The sequence below is a fragment of the Rhyacophila brunnea genome, unplaced genomic scaffold, assembly GCF_057557595.1.
Source record: "Rhyacophila brunnea isolate RB1 unplaced genomic scaffold, BYU_Rbru_1.0 scaffold_7, whole genome shotgun sequence".
Taxonomy (NCBI): Eukaryota; Metazoa; Arthropoda; class Insecta; order Trichoptera; family Rhyacophilidae; genus Rhyacophila; species Rhyacophila brunnea.
The window spans coordinates 30664352-30681368 of NW_028233339.1; the positions used below are offsets into that span (position 1 = coordinate 30664352).

Here is a 17017-nt window from a genome sequence, read left to right on the forward strand (position 1 = left end):
TACAGTAAATTATCCAATTAAAAGAATTCGCGGCCCAATTGAAAGTATATTAATCAATATCTGAATTCTGAACGTATATGTTCATTGAGTTATTATTAACCCCAAGACTATCATTTTTACATGTGGGAATATACCGTAGCTCTCCGACCCCTGCCCTAAATGGAAGAGAACATATTATTCTAATCGTTATTATTACGTTTGTATACATAGATTGATTACATTATTATATTTTATACTATATAAAATCCCTCCCCACCAAGAATTATTGGCAGCTAAGTGATTTTCTAATGTATGTTATATATTTTTTTTAAATCCTGAAATATCGATTAGGATAAGTTAGGGGTTCTACCCCCCTCCTTAATTATTAATGTAATAGTGAAATACCTTCTTTTTCATCGTTCAATAACTACAATCAATGTGTCGCTCCAGAAGTTGGCGAAGGCAACACCATTTTCCTCGGCTTATAGGATCTCGTCGAAATTGCAGATTACTGACACGATTGTAGAATGCAGTTGTATGTATGCTCAGTCTGCTGACATGCTGACGGTGTACTGAAGTATCAATACTGTAGCATTATTGATTAAAAATGCGATATTGATTTATTATGTAAAAATATGCAACCGCATCCCTCTGATCAAGTTGTTTTTGTAGGCTTCACGTAAAATAATTTTGTCATATCGTCGGTCCCAATTAAAAAAGTCGGATCTGAATTTTTGTCATTTTCGGATTATTACGTAAAAGTTATTTAAACACTTTAAACATTTATACCACAATCACAGTTTTTTTGTTTGTTTGAAAAATTCCGAGATACTCAAGAAATGACGGATCTACCGACAGTGTCCGAATAATAATGTCGGTTCTTACCAACCGACATTGTTGGCTGGGCGCGGGTGAGAAAGATGCGTCTGATCTGACAGTTGCTGCTATGTTCACCGGACAGACGGATATTGTTATAAAAGTTTAGAAAAGTTTCTATAATCCGTATTTTTATTCATCATGGCAAGCAACAGATCACAAAGGATATTAAAGAATGCTTTAGGCTCAAAGTATAGTGACAAATTCCCGGAGAAAAAGAAAGAAATGAACACTGAAAATTCAAATCTCAACGGTCATTCTGACAGGAAAGGTAGGTTAAGTAAAATATTACTAAAATATTATTTTTCACTGGCATTCTTATAAAATTAAATAAGTGGATATTTTATAATTGTCATATTTTTACATTTACTAAAAATAGTTCACAACTAGGTGTTTCCAAGTAATAATGTCGGTTGTGGAAGATGTGACTATTTTAACCTACATTTTAATAAGATCTCTGTCGGATGTGGGACATCCGATGGAGTGGTGTTTTAAAATTATTGTAGTACCGACAATGTTCCTTGATTAAATTATTTTTATATTTTGCTTGTGGTTTATAATATATTATATTATAATATGTAAGTATACATAAAGCTTTTGATAACTAAAATAATCAATTTTTCGGCGGAAGAGAAGGGGGTTTTCTTTTAAGAAACGGTAGTTTTCATGTATAATATAATATTGATTGACTGTGAGCATCTGCGTGTACAGCGCATCACAAGTTAACTAAAACGACAAAACAAAACGTCAAATGATAATTAATTGTATTGTAAACACGGTCAATAAAGTAATATAGACGTTATTATGCAACCGTTCAATGGGACTCGCTTTGTTTTGTATGACGAGAAAGTTTAGTTAGTCAAAGAAGTTATGATAATATCTTGTTGCGTGACACGGAATAGTTAAAACTATTATTGTGTGTAATATTTTTATATGTACGTTAGTGAAAAATGTGCGGAACAAGATGTCTGCCAATGAACTGCCAGGTACGCTATCTGTCGCATAATCGGCGACTTAATTAAATTCACACAATGGAAATATTATATTACACTATTTCATCATATAGATTATAGAATAAAACCATCAGATATAACTCCAACTATTATTGTATATATACTTACTGCATTGTGATACTATGGTAGGTGAATAAAATCTATTGTATGTGTGTCCAAGCTTTATAATTTGTACATCAAAGGAGCCAATTATCCACTTTTTCAGTTTTTGTCTAGTATTTATAAATCTATTTTTTTATTCAACTGGATTAGTCATACGTAACGTTCGTTATTGAATATAAATAATAATTATGAACACTTATATTAGAAAATATTTTTGGTAGCATTCGTAACCTATTGAACATAGATATGCAAAATACGACTCAAATGGAATAGTGCAAAACTTAAATCCATTAGTATTTAAATTCAAATGCAAGTACCCTCGGTCAATAGTATTAAGAACATAGATATGTTTCTAATCTGGAAAAACACTTCTCTTCTTCGCATTTTTTTATATACCATTGAGCCTCTGCCAATTCGGCAACCTAAGAGTGCGATGCAGAACCATTTGGATTATCTTAGCAATAAGCACCATATCCAGACTTGCTAATTTAGCTTGCCTTAGTTAGGCGTGTCCTGAGCGTATTTTAAATGGTTTCTTAAAATTGGCCACTGCCTTCTTTTGTGGATTTACTACGTACTATATGACATAATATTATGAACTTATGTATACCGTTGGCGATGCAATCTAAGTTGCTGATATCGATCACTTAAAGATAGGCGCGTATCTTGCGCATAACTATGGTTCTGCATCGCGCTCCTAGGCTATATCTCTTTTAGAGCTAAGCTAGTCTGTTATTCTTTTAGTTAACCGTTAATACAACGTGGATCATCTTCACCGTATATATGATTCGGTATGACTAATATAAAATCAAATTAATATTTTGTTATTAATAAACACATGCATGCGATATCGACGAAATACGTGTAATAATTAATTTCATGAACGGTGAACACGAAGTTTTTTTTAAAAGTTAATTAAATTAATCTTATAATTCTATAAATAAATCCAATGCCAAATCTATTGAAAAGTAAATATTACTTAAATAATATTCCTTTGTATAAACGAATTTCGTAAAGCGAAATCTGTCTGATAAAATCTCACTCATTATAAATAAAATACGTAACAGATAATACATAGGATTAACGCGTTATTGTAACTTATCTACACCACAATATAATAATATTAGTAATAGGTACATGGTACATACTAACATCGAAAACTGTATTACCCGAGTATAGTATTTTCTCTAAACAATACACCCTCAAAATTACAATGGGTACTTATATTAATTTATAAATTCTAAGTAAAATGCTTTGTTCAGAATTTTAATTGTATATTTTTCATTTATTTCAGGTAAGTTATCATTTAACTCTACACCAGCCGCAAGAAAGGAAAAATCTTCAACCCCATTTCACTGCAGACGCACGCACCTACAGCAGGTTTTATATCGATAATATATCATTACACATACATTTTTTTTTATCAAATTGTAATATTGTCAAATTATCGTCATACGTTAAAAGCAAATCTTTTTATTCAAATTCATTCCGTAGACCAACTATCCATTATTAAAATCTATTATACTAATTAGTTGTGCTAAAGATTGTAGCTTATTTTAATACACCCTTGGGTATATTCTAGCATGCCTTACGTTTACTGTTAAAGCATAATTTAGCACCAGCACGTGAAGAGTTTACCCATTTTATTGAATGAAAATGTTGTACACGCGTAGGTGATATTTTTACCTTCAACAGAAAATTAGCCAGCTAAAATAATCCTGCTGGGGAAAAGGTTATAACCACAAATGTAGACAGGAATTATTTTGCGTTAAGCTTTTATGTAATCCTTTTTTAAAATAATATTTATCACATGAATATTTAATAATTTAATGTACCTATCTCATTCATATTTCAATACATATGCAAACTGTAAATATTGTGAAGAAGGGGGGTTTTTTTTTAATATCATACACATTTTTATTTTTACTTTTCCCGTCAGATATAAATGAAATATAATTTTTTTCAATATTAATACGTGATTTAAAGATATAGTAGTACCTATATGTTTTGTTACACTCGGTTTTTGACACATATTTTCATTTTTAAATCAAATCAAATCAAATTTATTTATTTTACATATAATGAACATAACAAATTATAAATTCAAAGCGTTCACGACATGACATAAAATAAGTGTTAATAAATTTAAAAATACAAATACAGAGAATAAGTAATAAAATAAGAAATAAAATAAGTAACAAAATAAAAGTAGATGGAACCTATCTTAAAAACTTATAAAACAACGTCCACCTAAATTCACCCTCACGTAAGTGGAATATATCAATATCCGAAGCGATTTCATTAAACATGGTTACTGCCCTCCCAATTGGCATTACTAATGGCAGGTTAGTTCTGCGCCGTGGGAGAACAAACAACGGATGCCCTCGATTTCTAAGGTAATTATCAGAGACACACAAGCCAACACCACCAAGAATGGCAGAGTTCACATTTACGCCGCGTATAAGTCTGAAAAAAATATGTAGCTAAATAAAGATCCCTTCTAAATTTTAAGCTGCAGTATGTAAGCATCCCTAAGAGAAAATCAGTCCGATAGAGCCACGGATAATATCCATACAGCCGAAAGTAAAGAGTCTTAAAAATTTCTTTTGGACTCTCTCCACCATAAGGCCGTACTACAACCGATGCGGGGCTCAAACGATAGACCCACTCTCAAGTCTGCTTCTAACTAAGGAGTTATAGAGAATTTTTAGTACCGTAACATCCGAAAAGACCCGGGAAGTCAAGAAGTACGCAAGACAAAGCCCAACATCTTTAAATGAAAATGTTGGTACCAATTCAAAATATTCGCTTGGATGAAACCGATCTTTTGTTAAAAAATTGAAAACTAATTGTGAAAATCATACCTACATAATATTGTATTATTTATGATATATTATATGAAACTAATTTCTAATAGGTAAGTTTTCATGATCATTCATGACAAACAAAAATATACGTCGTTGTGTCTTTAAAATACTTCCGGATTAAAAAGAATTTTCATTATTAATATGTACATCTCTTGTATAGTTTTTTTCTAAAAACACTGCTGAGTCTAAAGACTATACATCGATACATAATAATATTATCTATTTAAACTGTGTAGAAATACTAAAATATGATTAATTTATTCGATTCAAAATATGACCAACCCTTGTATTCGGTTACAATATATTCATATTATAAAACAATACGTTGCCATTTTTTGCTGTCGTTTATCCCAAAAAATACAGATTTCGGTTTGCAGATTCCAATCAAAACGATGATTTGATAACGATTTCGCGAACCGCTACAATTCGTACGCCTTCACCGGCTTAAATTACATTTGTATCGACCGTGAAGTCATCTCTGCGAGACGAGGCAGATAAATCATTCCGAAAGCCTGCCTCGATAAAAACGCACAATAAATATAAAAACTCGCGAACATTTTCATATGTGCCTACAATATCATTCATTTCATTTATATAAGTAAATACTTTCGTCATATATATTTATTACAGATATATATTGCAGTATATGAGTGAGTGTACAAGTACTGACAATTTAGCAAGCGTTATATTATTGTATTATCAAGAGACTTTCTGATTATGCTTTCACGTCATCATGAAAAAATTAGGGAGAGATTGTATCCTTGTTTAACACCAATTTGGACTTTTAACATTTCAAATTTGTATAATGTATAACTGCAAAGCTTTGGTCGTATTGACTATTCTATAAATACACAAGGAAGATATTGCCACCACGTTTCTAAATTATTGTAGTAGGCAAATAAATCCTTTGAATTACCACCAGTTATTGTAGTTTTGGTCTCTCTTCACTATGGATTGCCGTATTTTATCAATCATTATAAGTATTTACTGACGTATTACTGTAGAATGATTTACATATTGTATCAGTTAATGTCATTGATATCAGTATCATATATTATATTTGGATTACATCTTTATTCTATAGAAACTTAAAACTAATAAATAACACCTGCAATAAATTAAAATTAGACTTACAATATTTCCATATTTTTTTTTCCAATTCACAAAAATAACTCTTTAAGATATATATAGAGATTTTCATGGTTGTTTGTAATTTTTAACAGATTTTTGTATTGTCACCAGGTGTTCTTACAGATCTAGCTTCTCTAGATAATGTTATATCAGTATCTTTTTGTCAGCGGATTTCCTATTTGATCGCTGGTCCAACCAAGTCAAGCATACCAAGAGCCTTTTGCCATACACTTTCATCCATAGGGGTGTCGGATAATGAATGCATAATATATGCGGTCAACTATGGAGCAATGCGGAATATGGCCAAAAGTAAGAAATTACTTTATGTTATAAAAGGTTCGGGTCTCGGCTGTGGACGTGCTATTATTTTAGAATTTTTAGTATTATTTTATTTTATAATTGGTTATAATTTTATAATATACATATTATTATAGGTCAGTTTTTAAAACCGTACAGTCCGAATACAATCTGTTTCGACGTAGTGCAGAAAAACACACAAAAATAATGTTAAAGTTTCATATATATAATATAATTATAAAAGCACAATATTAGTCGCATATAATTATAATTATTGTATTTTATGTATTATATACTAATGTATATTTATTATTTCTATGATATAATGTGTTAATAATTTACTATTAACTGTCGACTTTAGAACAGTAAAATATCACGTTATACGTTGATATTATATTTGTGCTTCAAGAAACATAATGTCCATAATATATTCTGCGGTAAAATCAATACATTTTTCTGTAGGTTGGTAGGTACCTTTATTTACGGTCTTTTGCCAACTTTATGTTGTATTTACTTTTGAGAAAATTAAAGTGAAATCCGTCTTGATTTATTTAACATGTCAGATTGTACGTAAACGGTCTAACATTGATAGATTAATCCCAAAAAGGTCAACCTAATTTTTCAATACATGGATTTTTCTAATAAATGGCTTAATATAACTGATAGTTTTTTTTATGTACCTAGGTAGGTTACTATTTTAGTTAATTTACAAAAATGATGGTGATGTAGGTATAATAGTATACATCACACATGAGCTAAATCTCAAAGTGTAACTAAGTGACATGTAAAACGAATATTTATCTGAAAATTACTGACGAACAAATTTAATAAATAATTCCTTATATTATTCGCCACTTACTAGGCCCGGCTCATATATGTGTGCATCCAACTTTATATATTCTGAAATCTGATTTACGATTTAAAAGTATCGAGATAATTTAATTAAGTCCTTATAAAGTCTTTATCATTTATGCATATCAATAGTCTATATGGATATATTTTTATCTCACTACGTGCCCGAGTGCACAGTGAAATTATGTATTAAAATTTGATTGGTTCATCTTTGTGTTAAAATTGTGTTTGTGTTAATTATTAATTTTTGGAATATCTGAGTGTGCAAGTGTCAATAAAATTGTGTAAATATACGTGTCGTTCAACTTTATACCTATTTTTTTACCAAATGTCAAAAACGAAACCGGTATTGGAATAAATAAAATTGTAGAAATCGTACCAAAAATATAGTATTTATAACAACATAATTAAGTGTTTGTAATTTCATAATACCATTATATCAGTCTGTGAATAAAATAATAATTATTAGAAATTATTTATTCTTCGAATTTTATTACTGGTACACACTCTGCGAAGTAAAAGGGGAGGTGCGGTACAAAACTCAATAAACACACCAATCGCAACTAAACTATTTTTTTAACAGTCCGGCTATTACAAAAAAATAGTATTTTTGATAACTTTACTATATGTAGGTACCTACTGCGTATTTTTCATATAAGTATTTAAGTTTTTAATTTCGATTTTATTGGAAAATAATTTTGATTATTATTCAGTTAGTTTCGTATTATATGTACATAATAATTCAAATATATCAGATACAAGTAATACAAAATAATAAATATCATTATATACCATATTACGTGGATACCATAATAATATTTGTGTACTTCATCTTCAATTCACCCAAAAAACACATTTCGCTTTGAAAACTACATTTTCCATAATTTCCCTTTGGATTTTCTGAAAAATTAAAGTTTGGCCCGAGATAAATAGAAGTTAAAAGTAGAAAAAACCTGACACAAAGTTAGAAATCTACTTATAAAAGAAACGGTGATAACTCACAGAAAAGGAGAGATCTCAGTGTCTACTTTGTTTTAGCGGAAAAACGTTATACTATACTATATACAGCATGACCAATAATAACTAAATACTAAAACAAATATGCTAAGCAAGTCGAATGGTTTATATTAGGTATATAAAAGTACCTTTAGTATATTAATATGTTTCCTAAGTTACATGTGGCGTTTATAAACAATAAATCTCGATAATAATAAGTTGGTAAATACTTAATGGGACTTTGGAATTATGGATTGATTAACTACTAAAGTACTTGAAGTACTAAATATTAAAAACGATGTTGTTATTTTTCTTTGGACATTTTTTAATAAATTTTAAAACCAATATATTTATTATCGCAAAATTTAAATTTAAATACTTTTTATTTAAATTTGACGCATCAGCGATGAACTTACATAATATTCCAAATATAATATATATTTTTAAATTGATTCAATTTGACCAAACTACTTTTAAAATATCAAATTCTATGGCAATGAAAAGATTTGATGGGATGTGTAGTAGTACTAGCGATATCTGGCGATAAAATACAATAGATGCAATTCAATGCAACTTAATTTGAATTGAAACTGTAACGTGTGTATGAAATTTATGAATGTGGAGTAGGTCAGTTCACTACAAAGGAGACGAATAATTGTCATTCTTATTACAATAAACAATATGAAAATAACAGGAAAATTTTCAGTTTACATTTTTTATGGATTAATAATCAATAAAATTAATTATCAATATAGATATTCACTTATAGATATCAAGAATCTGACAAAAATTGAGAATATCTTGTCATTAGACATCGGTGAATACGATAATTCTAATAATTATTTTGTCTCTGAAAAAACTAATGCAATTATTGCATTCAATAATTAAAAAAATACCAAGTGATTCTTGGTAATACTGTACTTAAACGGTCTGATTTTTACGGTCAAACAAAAACTTTTCCGAAATGTCAGCCACCCTATCAGTATTACAGAATAATACATCCAAGTAATTTTATCGAAGGTACAATGGCTATTTTGATACAAAGCATACAAGCAATTCGTTTTTCCTTTTATTATAAAGGCTTCTCGAATAGACATGTGGTTATCTTCAGACAAATCATTTTTATTACCTACAGAAAGTGTGAGATTATATTGTTCTCCAACGTATTAAAGACTTTTTAGGATTATAACAGTTTTTTTTACGATTTTTACTGTTACCATCGTAATAATATATCAATAATAACTGTGAATCGGTATATCATAGTAATTTTAAGCGATTAACCAAAGGAGGGTTAGTTTGAAATTGGCGCGATTTTTAACGAGCTGCACTTTCTCCCTACGAAAGTGTTAACATAAACTCTTTGATTCCTAGCAGATAGAGGAAAAAGGGTCAGTCGCCATCTGCCTATGTTTTTTGGGCCAAGAGAGCATGTTGTGATCTCAGCCAATAATTTAACAAAATCTATTCCATAACCTGTCAAATGAAATAAGTAGGTTACAAAATAAATGTGTTTGGTCGAAACCGACGAATCAAATCAAGTGCCCATTGACAATTACCTATCCCACAAATGGTGGCTACACAGTACCTTATGTATGAAGTAGTAAATAGTAAAACATTCTAATCATAAAAAAATACTACATAACTACATTTTCTCTTTGATGCCTGTAAATAAGATAGAATACATATATTGGGACTCCTCTAGCAATCAGTAAAGCCAACTGTCTTTGACAAAAATATTCCAGAAAGGGTGAGAAAATAAGTCAGCACATTTTCTTAAAATTTGAAAAATGACTAGAAACTAACACATCTTCAAAAAAGATCATAATTAGGAACATTGTTTCACTAGAACTAAGATTGAAGAATAATTGATTGTTTTGTAATTAATAACTAATAATAACTAATAATAACCATAAAATATGAAAATCTAATGTTTTTAATTTTTAAAGGATTATAATTGATAATGACGACAGTCTCAGTCACTATCTGTTGCCACGCATTAAGTGGGGCCGAAATCATTCGATCCGGAGCCACGTTCATACCTTTTATGATATGTCAAGCAGGGTAAAAACTCTGCGTCAAAACATTTAAAAAATACCATTTGTTGTTTTAAAATAATATAAGTACTCAATATTCGATAAAAACATACAGTATGTATAGTTACACCTAAATTATAAATTATCTTACCGCACTTTTAATACAATAAATGCGGTAATGGTATATGCGTACTTAATATTCAACAAACGCTGAAAGCTACGTAAATGTATATTTAAATTATCCTTATATTTAAATACATGCATTGCAACATGGGTCAATAGAATCCAAGAATGTCGTCTACCAGTCAAAATGTGATGGCAAACCGTACTACATAGAGATATTTTAAAATTCGTATGGCACACCTGTAGTATGCGTGATGGGCAAATGAATTCGCAAGGCCACTCTGTTCAAGGGCACTGACTAATCTCAGGTGTAGAATTCACTCAGAGACGACACGAAAGTCATTCACAATTATTATAAATTATATTTAATAAAATAGTAATTTAAATCGCACACTGTATTAGGTAGATTTAGGCCATTCGCTTACGCAGAAACTGAAATCTGACGAACTGGTTGGTGATGGAACTCATAAACTGGCCAGTGACTGATGCTTTGCATCTAATAATCTCATAACTTCAAACTGTCAAAGCCATTGTCTTTCCTACTTCATTCTAAGATTTTTTCGTTATATATTTACGGGAATATTCTGGCAGCCTGTAATTATACAGGTAGAAGTATTTCTCAACATCTGCCACATATTTTAAATTAAAAATCGGTTCTCCCATCTTTAACTTTTGACGTCTTGACTTGTTATTGCTTGTTTAATTCAGTTCAGTGCTACCAATTTTGGTAAGAAAATAAGATGTGTGCATAAAAAGGAGATAAGTCTGGACAATGTACGTAACAGATAAAAGGAACGCGTCGAATCAAACAAACATAGAATTATTACCCCACTGACCATGCTTTTCCTTCTAGCACATAAATAATGTAACCATTGAAAAGATACGATAAAAATCAATTAGTTTATTTTTACCGTGACAGCAATTAAACGCATGCTAATATTATTTTGAGGTTGTGACTTTCGCTTCAGTTTACACCGTGCCGAAAATAATTCACCGATAAACGATAATGACGAAATTTTGATTGATACGTTAGTGATAGGCATACTTATAGATTGCGATATGACATCCTTCGCCTTGAAAATGACTAGCAAAGCCGGTTCAATGGCCAAAAAATTGCTACCAATAGATAAAAAATTGTAGTGGCCGAGGCGACAAGAGATGTTTAAATATGCATTGTATTAAATGCGTATAGAATTATAATAATACATACAGGACTTTTGAGAACACGATATTGACCCCAAATTCCTACAATTAATCCTTCAAATATAATTATTGTGTTATTGTATCGTATACCAGTCTTTTATTTACGCTTAGTGACGGATTGCAGTATATATCTATCCTAAATCCGTCATATCATATCACCAACGTCTTGGGCATTACTTATATTTCGGGAACAACAAACAAAAACGATTTTTTTATAAATGAAAACAGTTTTATTGTTTTTCAAAATATTCTCCACGATAATTTCTACACTTTTCCGTGCGTTGAACAAATCTGAAAAGCATTTTTGCCACTTTGCAGAAGGTAACTCCAAAACATGGTTTTTGAATGCATCAACCACCTCTTCCGGTGTAGAAAATCGTTGACCACGCAATTTATCTTTGACTGTTAGGAATAAAAAGAAATCATTTGGTGCCAAATCGGGGCTGTACGGCGGATGACCCATCAATTTAATGTTTTGAGTGCTCAAATAGGCGCTTGTTTGAGCCGATGTGTGAAAGCTCGCATTGTCTTGATGAAGGACGATTTGACGCCGACGGTTTTTTTTTCATATTTCCCCAAAAACTTCTGGTAAAAAAATGATTCTGCACCATTCAAAATTAACTGTTATACGATTCTCTACAGCACAGTTGCGAAAATGGCCCGTTTTTCCAAAAAAACAAGCGACCATTTGCTTCGAAGTGCTTCGAGCGCAAGCAACTTTTGTTGGTTTAAGCTCATTTTGGAAGACCCATACGGTCGACTGCTGTTTACTTTCGAGCTCATACGTTTAGATTCAAAATTCGTCATCTGTAACAATCTTATAAACTTTTTTGAAGCACCTCGATCGTATTTTTTGAGCATTTCCTTGCACCAATCGACACGCGCCTCTTTTTGTGCGATTGTCAAATTATGCGGGATCCAATGCAAACATAGCTTCTTCACCTTTAAATGTTCATGCAAGATCATATACACGCTGGTGTTACTAATACCCAGGATGCCTCAATCTTACGGTATGTTACATGACGATCTTGCATTATCAGTTCACGCACAGCATCGATGTTTTCTGGAGAAACAACCGAATTTGGACGACCTTCACGCGGCTCGTCTGTGAACGAACGACGGCTGCGATAAAATTCATTAAACCAGCGATATACCTTAGTTTTGTATGGCGCTTCATTGCCATATAAAGCACTAAGTTCAGCAATGCACTGTTCCTGTGATAATCCACGTCGAAAGTTGTGAAAAATAATCGCACGAAAATTTTCATGAGTTAATTCCATTTTTTGGCCGAGATAAATTTTTCAAATGAATTTAAAAAAAACAAAAAGCGTCCGTTTATTAAAACATTCTGAGTACTTTTGCCGTTAAAAATGTCAAACTTCAAAATACAGAAGTCAAATTGCATCTAGCAACACCAGTGTTGCCAATTCCCGAAATATAAACGGTTACCTATGTATGCTACTACGAATATTGCTTACCCATGAGAATATATTCATAGGACTCTACTGTATACATCTCTCCCTGGCTTATGAGTAAAAATATCCAGATATATCAACTTCAACATCTCATCATCCAAGAAAAGGTATCTGGTATGCAAGGCCCTCGAAGAAGAAGAATGTCCATGCTCAAGAAACTCAAAGACTGGTTTGTGAACAGCACTGTATCCTTATTTCGAGCAGCGAAATACTTACATGGAAAAATAACCGAAATCATCGCCGATGCTTGATACCAATAATAGAAAAGGAGGATAAATTGTCGTAAAATAAGATTGATCAAGCATTATCTAGAAAGCATCCAGTCAACTGGAGTAACGTCTAGGTTTTGACACACAAAAATGCACATAGGTAGAATATTTGGTATAGCTATATCATTACTCTGAAGGTGTAGTGGTTGTTTTTTAAACTGCGAGGCGCGGGTGGCAAATGGTACGCTGCTTTAAATGTGTTTTTTTTTCAACCATGTCCGATCCTAATAGAATCATATGGGCCTCCACAAAGTGGAGGTTTCTATAAAAAGATTTTGTTTTTTTACGAGAAATGGATGTCACCCACTTGCTCAACCTATTAGGTCCATAACCTGACTCACACACAAATTGAAAAACAAAATGTGTATTTGCCAGACCCAGGATTCGAACCTGAGACCCACGGCGTGATAGTCTATTGCTCAAGCCGCGCGGCCACCGTGGATGTCAAATATATATAATGAATATTTTAAATGTGTAGTTGTAGTTAATTGGGATAATAACTAATATTCCTCGTAAAATAAACTTTAATAATTATAGCCTCTACACTTTGAAGGTCAAAATTTCCTACTTAGGAGCAATTATAATACGTAATATTAATTAAAAACATTATGTTTCATAGCAAACATGTCTCTTCTAATATCATATTGGGACTTTATCTGTGTAAAGTATTAATTAACATTATAACTTAGTATAATATCAATTAGCTGACTTTTCATTATATTCCTTCTCTATTAGATTTACAAAAAAACATGCAATTAGAAGTAATAGGCACTTAACTAGATTGAGTTAAAGTAGTTTGTTTTGCATTAATTACTTTACGATCTATTGTTTTTGAGGGACCATGAAAATGATAAAGATTGTTTTTTTATTATTCAATTTACAAGTTTCCCGACGGAAGTGTAAGTAATAATGATAAATGAATTTTGTTTCGGCTTTGGTCGAAAGTTCACACGATCTTGGTAGCTTGTTTGGCGATATTATGTCGAGTCATATTCTACAGTCCTGAAATATATCACAAACATGGTATCATAACAACTGACCTCCGATGGGAAGTAACACCGGAAGAGAATAAATGGCGCGAAAGAAAGCCGATTTGACGACTTATAGGAATGCCACAGACAATAATAATAAAAACTAGTCTACAAAAAATCATAGTGCTGATATGTTTAGCTACGATATAAATGTTTGCCCATTTAACCGATGGGTATAAGTTTAATCAATTTATATATGGCACTATGAGTGTTGCAAAAGAAATTCTCAGTTGTTTGCTCGCATTGAAACAGGCATTTGTAGTACACAATGCAAATCGCACATGGTGCCACTGTAGAATGATTTACTTATAAAGGTACGATCTCATAATAAGTGAAATCGAGATTAAGACACATTTTAAATGTAAAACCATAATTTTAGATCTTATTTTTTGCCGATTGCATCATCGTCGCCTGAATTTCTAAATTTATGAAAAATTCAAAAACTTTATAAGGAAGATACAATTCTAAACTCACAACGTCAAAGAAAATAATTACAAGATAAAAAGAACTTTTTTATATACAGCGTTTTTAAATTTTCTGTTGAATCATAATATAAACTTGACTTGACTAACTTAAACGATCAAAAAAAATTGTACTTGATAGAAATAATAATGAAATGTCATTTTGACATGTCATATTGATTTCCATAGTAACGCACGTATGTATTAATAATTTAGTTGCTAGGACCCCAGACCCCTTGCAACCAATAATGGTGTCAAAATAACTTTTCATACAAAACAGAATCATGTTATGATATATTCTAAAAGTTTCAAATGTCTAGCTAGTCGGGAAGTTAGTTAACAATCGATTGCAAGATTTGTACCGGACATAGAACCACCGGACAAATAAGAATACGAGCTAAGAAAAACGTTGTAATAAAAAATGACTACAAATATTTATTACCTTCATAATAGTTTAGCCGTACATTTAAAAAATTTAATGTGTCACAATGCAGATACAACCATACTCAACATTAGTCTTTTTGCTTCATATTATGATCAATTAATCAATAATTTAATAAAATTCATTTGATTTTTCTCATTGTCTTTTTCTACTTGCTATCTACTAACTGTACTAACTTGTTATCAATCTTGTAAAGATATATGAATGGCTTTTGAAAATATTCTAAATAGTTCTGCTCACCCCACGATGGCCGAGCGACTTACGCGTTGGCTTATAATGTCGTGGATCCCAAGTTTGAATCCTGAGTCTGGTAAATAAATACACATATTTTTTTCAATCAGTTTTTGGAGTATGGACCTAATAGGTTGAGCAAGTGGCTAACATCGATTTCTCGTAAAAACAAAAATTTGTTAATACAAACCTTCACGATCCTATTAGGATCGGACATGATCAAAAGAACTCATATTTGAATTTTCTGTGTAAAATGTTGTAGACCTCTGGACTAGTATAATGTGAGATATTTCGGCTAATTAAGATATATTAAGATGTATTGTAAAAACTATCGAATCAATTTTGTAGACAAAATCGAAAATTAGATAGGCTGCTATTTCTCAACGCAAAAGAATTGAAAAATGTCATAACCCGATAGAATCAATTATATCACCAATGAAGCATTTCAATCAAAACTGTTTACAATCATGCTTTTATTAATTGATACGTTTTTTTCAGCGAATATCGACGATTATTGCAACATAGCTATTGTTCAAAAAACAGTTGATTGTGGAGTCAGAGTTATTTTCAAAAGTATTTCTCTAATTAATACGACTATGATGACACTTCACAAAAACCTTTAAAACCCGTCGACGATAATCGAATAATGTTTTTGTCCATAGATTCCTCAATAATAAAAATTAAGACTTCAACTGTTCACTACAACTTAGTGTATGATTGATAACCGTGTAGAGTTTATACTATAAACATTTCGGAATAAAGTATTTTAAGCAGTGCTCGAAATGTAAAAGTTTACGAACCGGAGTACCTACTCAACAATTTTCTGTATATATAACCGTAGTTATCAAATTTGATATGTATTTATAAAAATAAGTGTATTTTTGTTAATGTCCGATCTTGCTCAGATGGTCAAATTATTTTTTCCACGAGACGGAGCGATATTTTCTCCAATCCGCTCCGGAGGGCTCCGGTCCATTTCGAGCCCTGATTCAAAGTTGTCAATCAATGGGAGTGGCTGGACAAGCATTCAACTGAATATGGAATTGTAATTGATTTAAGTTATATATTTGAGTATTTTTTGCGACCCGGGTTTCGTCCTTCAGCATCTTCAGGCACTATGAACAATTACCAATGACAAAAATACACTGGCACGTAATACAATTTATAATAAGTGTACCGCTCACGATTGTCGAGCGGTAGCGTGTCGGTTTATAATATCGTGGGTCCCAGTTTCGAATTCCGGGTCTGGCAAAAAATTACACGTTGTTTTTTTTTTCTATATATATTGGAAGCCAGAGTATGGACCTATTAGATTAAACAAGTGGCTAACATCCATACTTCGTTACAACCTAGTAATGCAACTACAGTATTCGAAATAGACTATGCGATTCTGCATTCATCAATGCGCACTGTTATATAAACGAGAATTGTCGCCCAAAACATAGTTCTTTTTTTTTCGACCGTGTCCGATCCTAATAAGATAATATGGACCTGACCATGACTGACACACAAATTGAAAAACAATATGTGTACTTGTCAGACCCAGGATTTGACCCATGACACTATAGGCCGACGCTTAAGCCACGCGGTCATCGTGGGTGTGGCCATAGTTCTTTACCATCTCCTTTCCTTTGCC

At 31.6% G+C, this 17017-nt stretch overlaps 2 protein-coding genes across 9 annotated transcripts in view; one reads left to right on the plus strand and one right to left on the minus strand.

Moving 5' to 3' along the window:
- LOC147064710 (DNA oxidative demethylase ALKBH2-like) overlaps positions 1-17017 on the minus strand; it is a 318791-nt gene that overhangs the window by 164932 nt on the left and 136842 nt on the right. The window lies entirely within an intron of this gene.
- The window catches only part of LOC147064711 (uncharacterized), a 204155-nt gene that overhangs the window by 134347 nt on the left and 52791 nt on the right, over positions 1-17017 (plus strand). For 4 of the 8 annotated variants that reach the window (XM_085958118.1, XM_085958120.1, XM_085958119.1 and 1 more), the window contains exon 1: positions 1675-1841. The exons of the other annotated variants lie outside the window; for them this stretch is intronic. In XM_085958118.1, the coding sequence (XP_085814244.1) occupies positions 1806-1841 (36 nt within the window). In that variant the 5' untranslated portion in view covers positions 1675-1805. Of the gene's footprint in view, positions 1-1674; positions 1842-17017 lie in introns of those variants that run through there. 8 annotated transcript variants of the gene reach the window in all.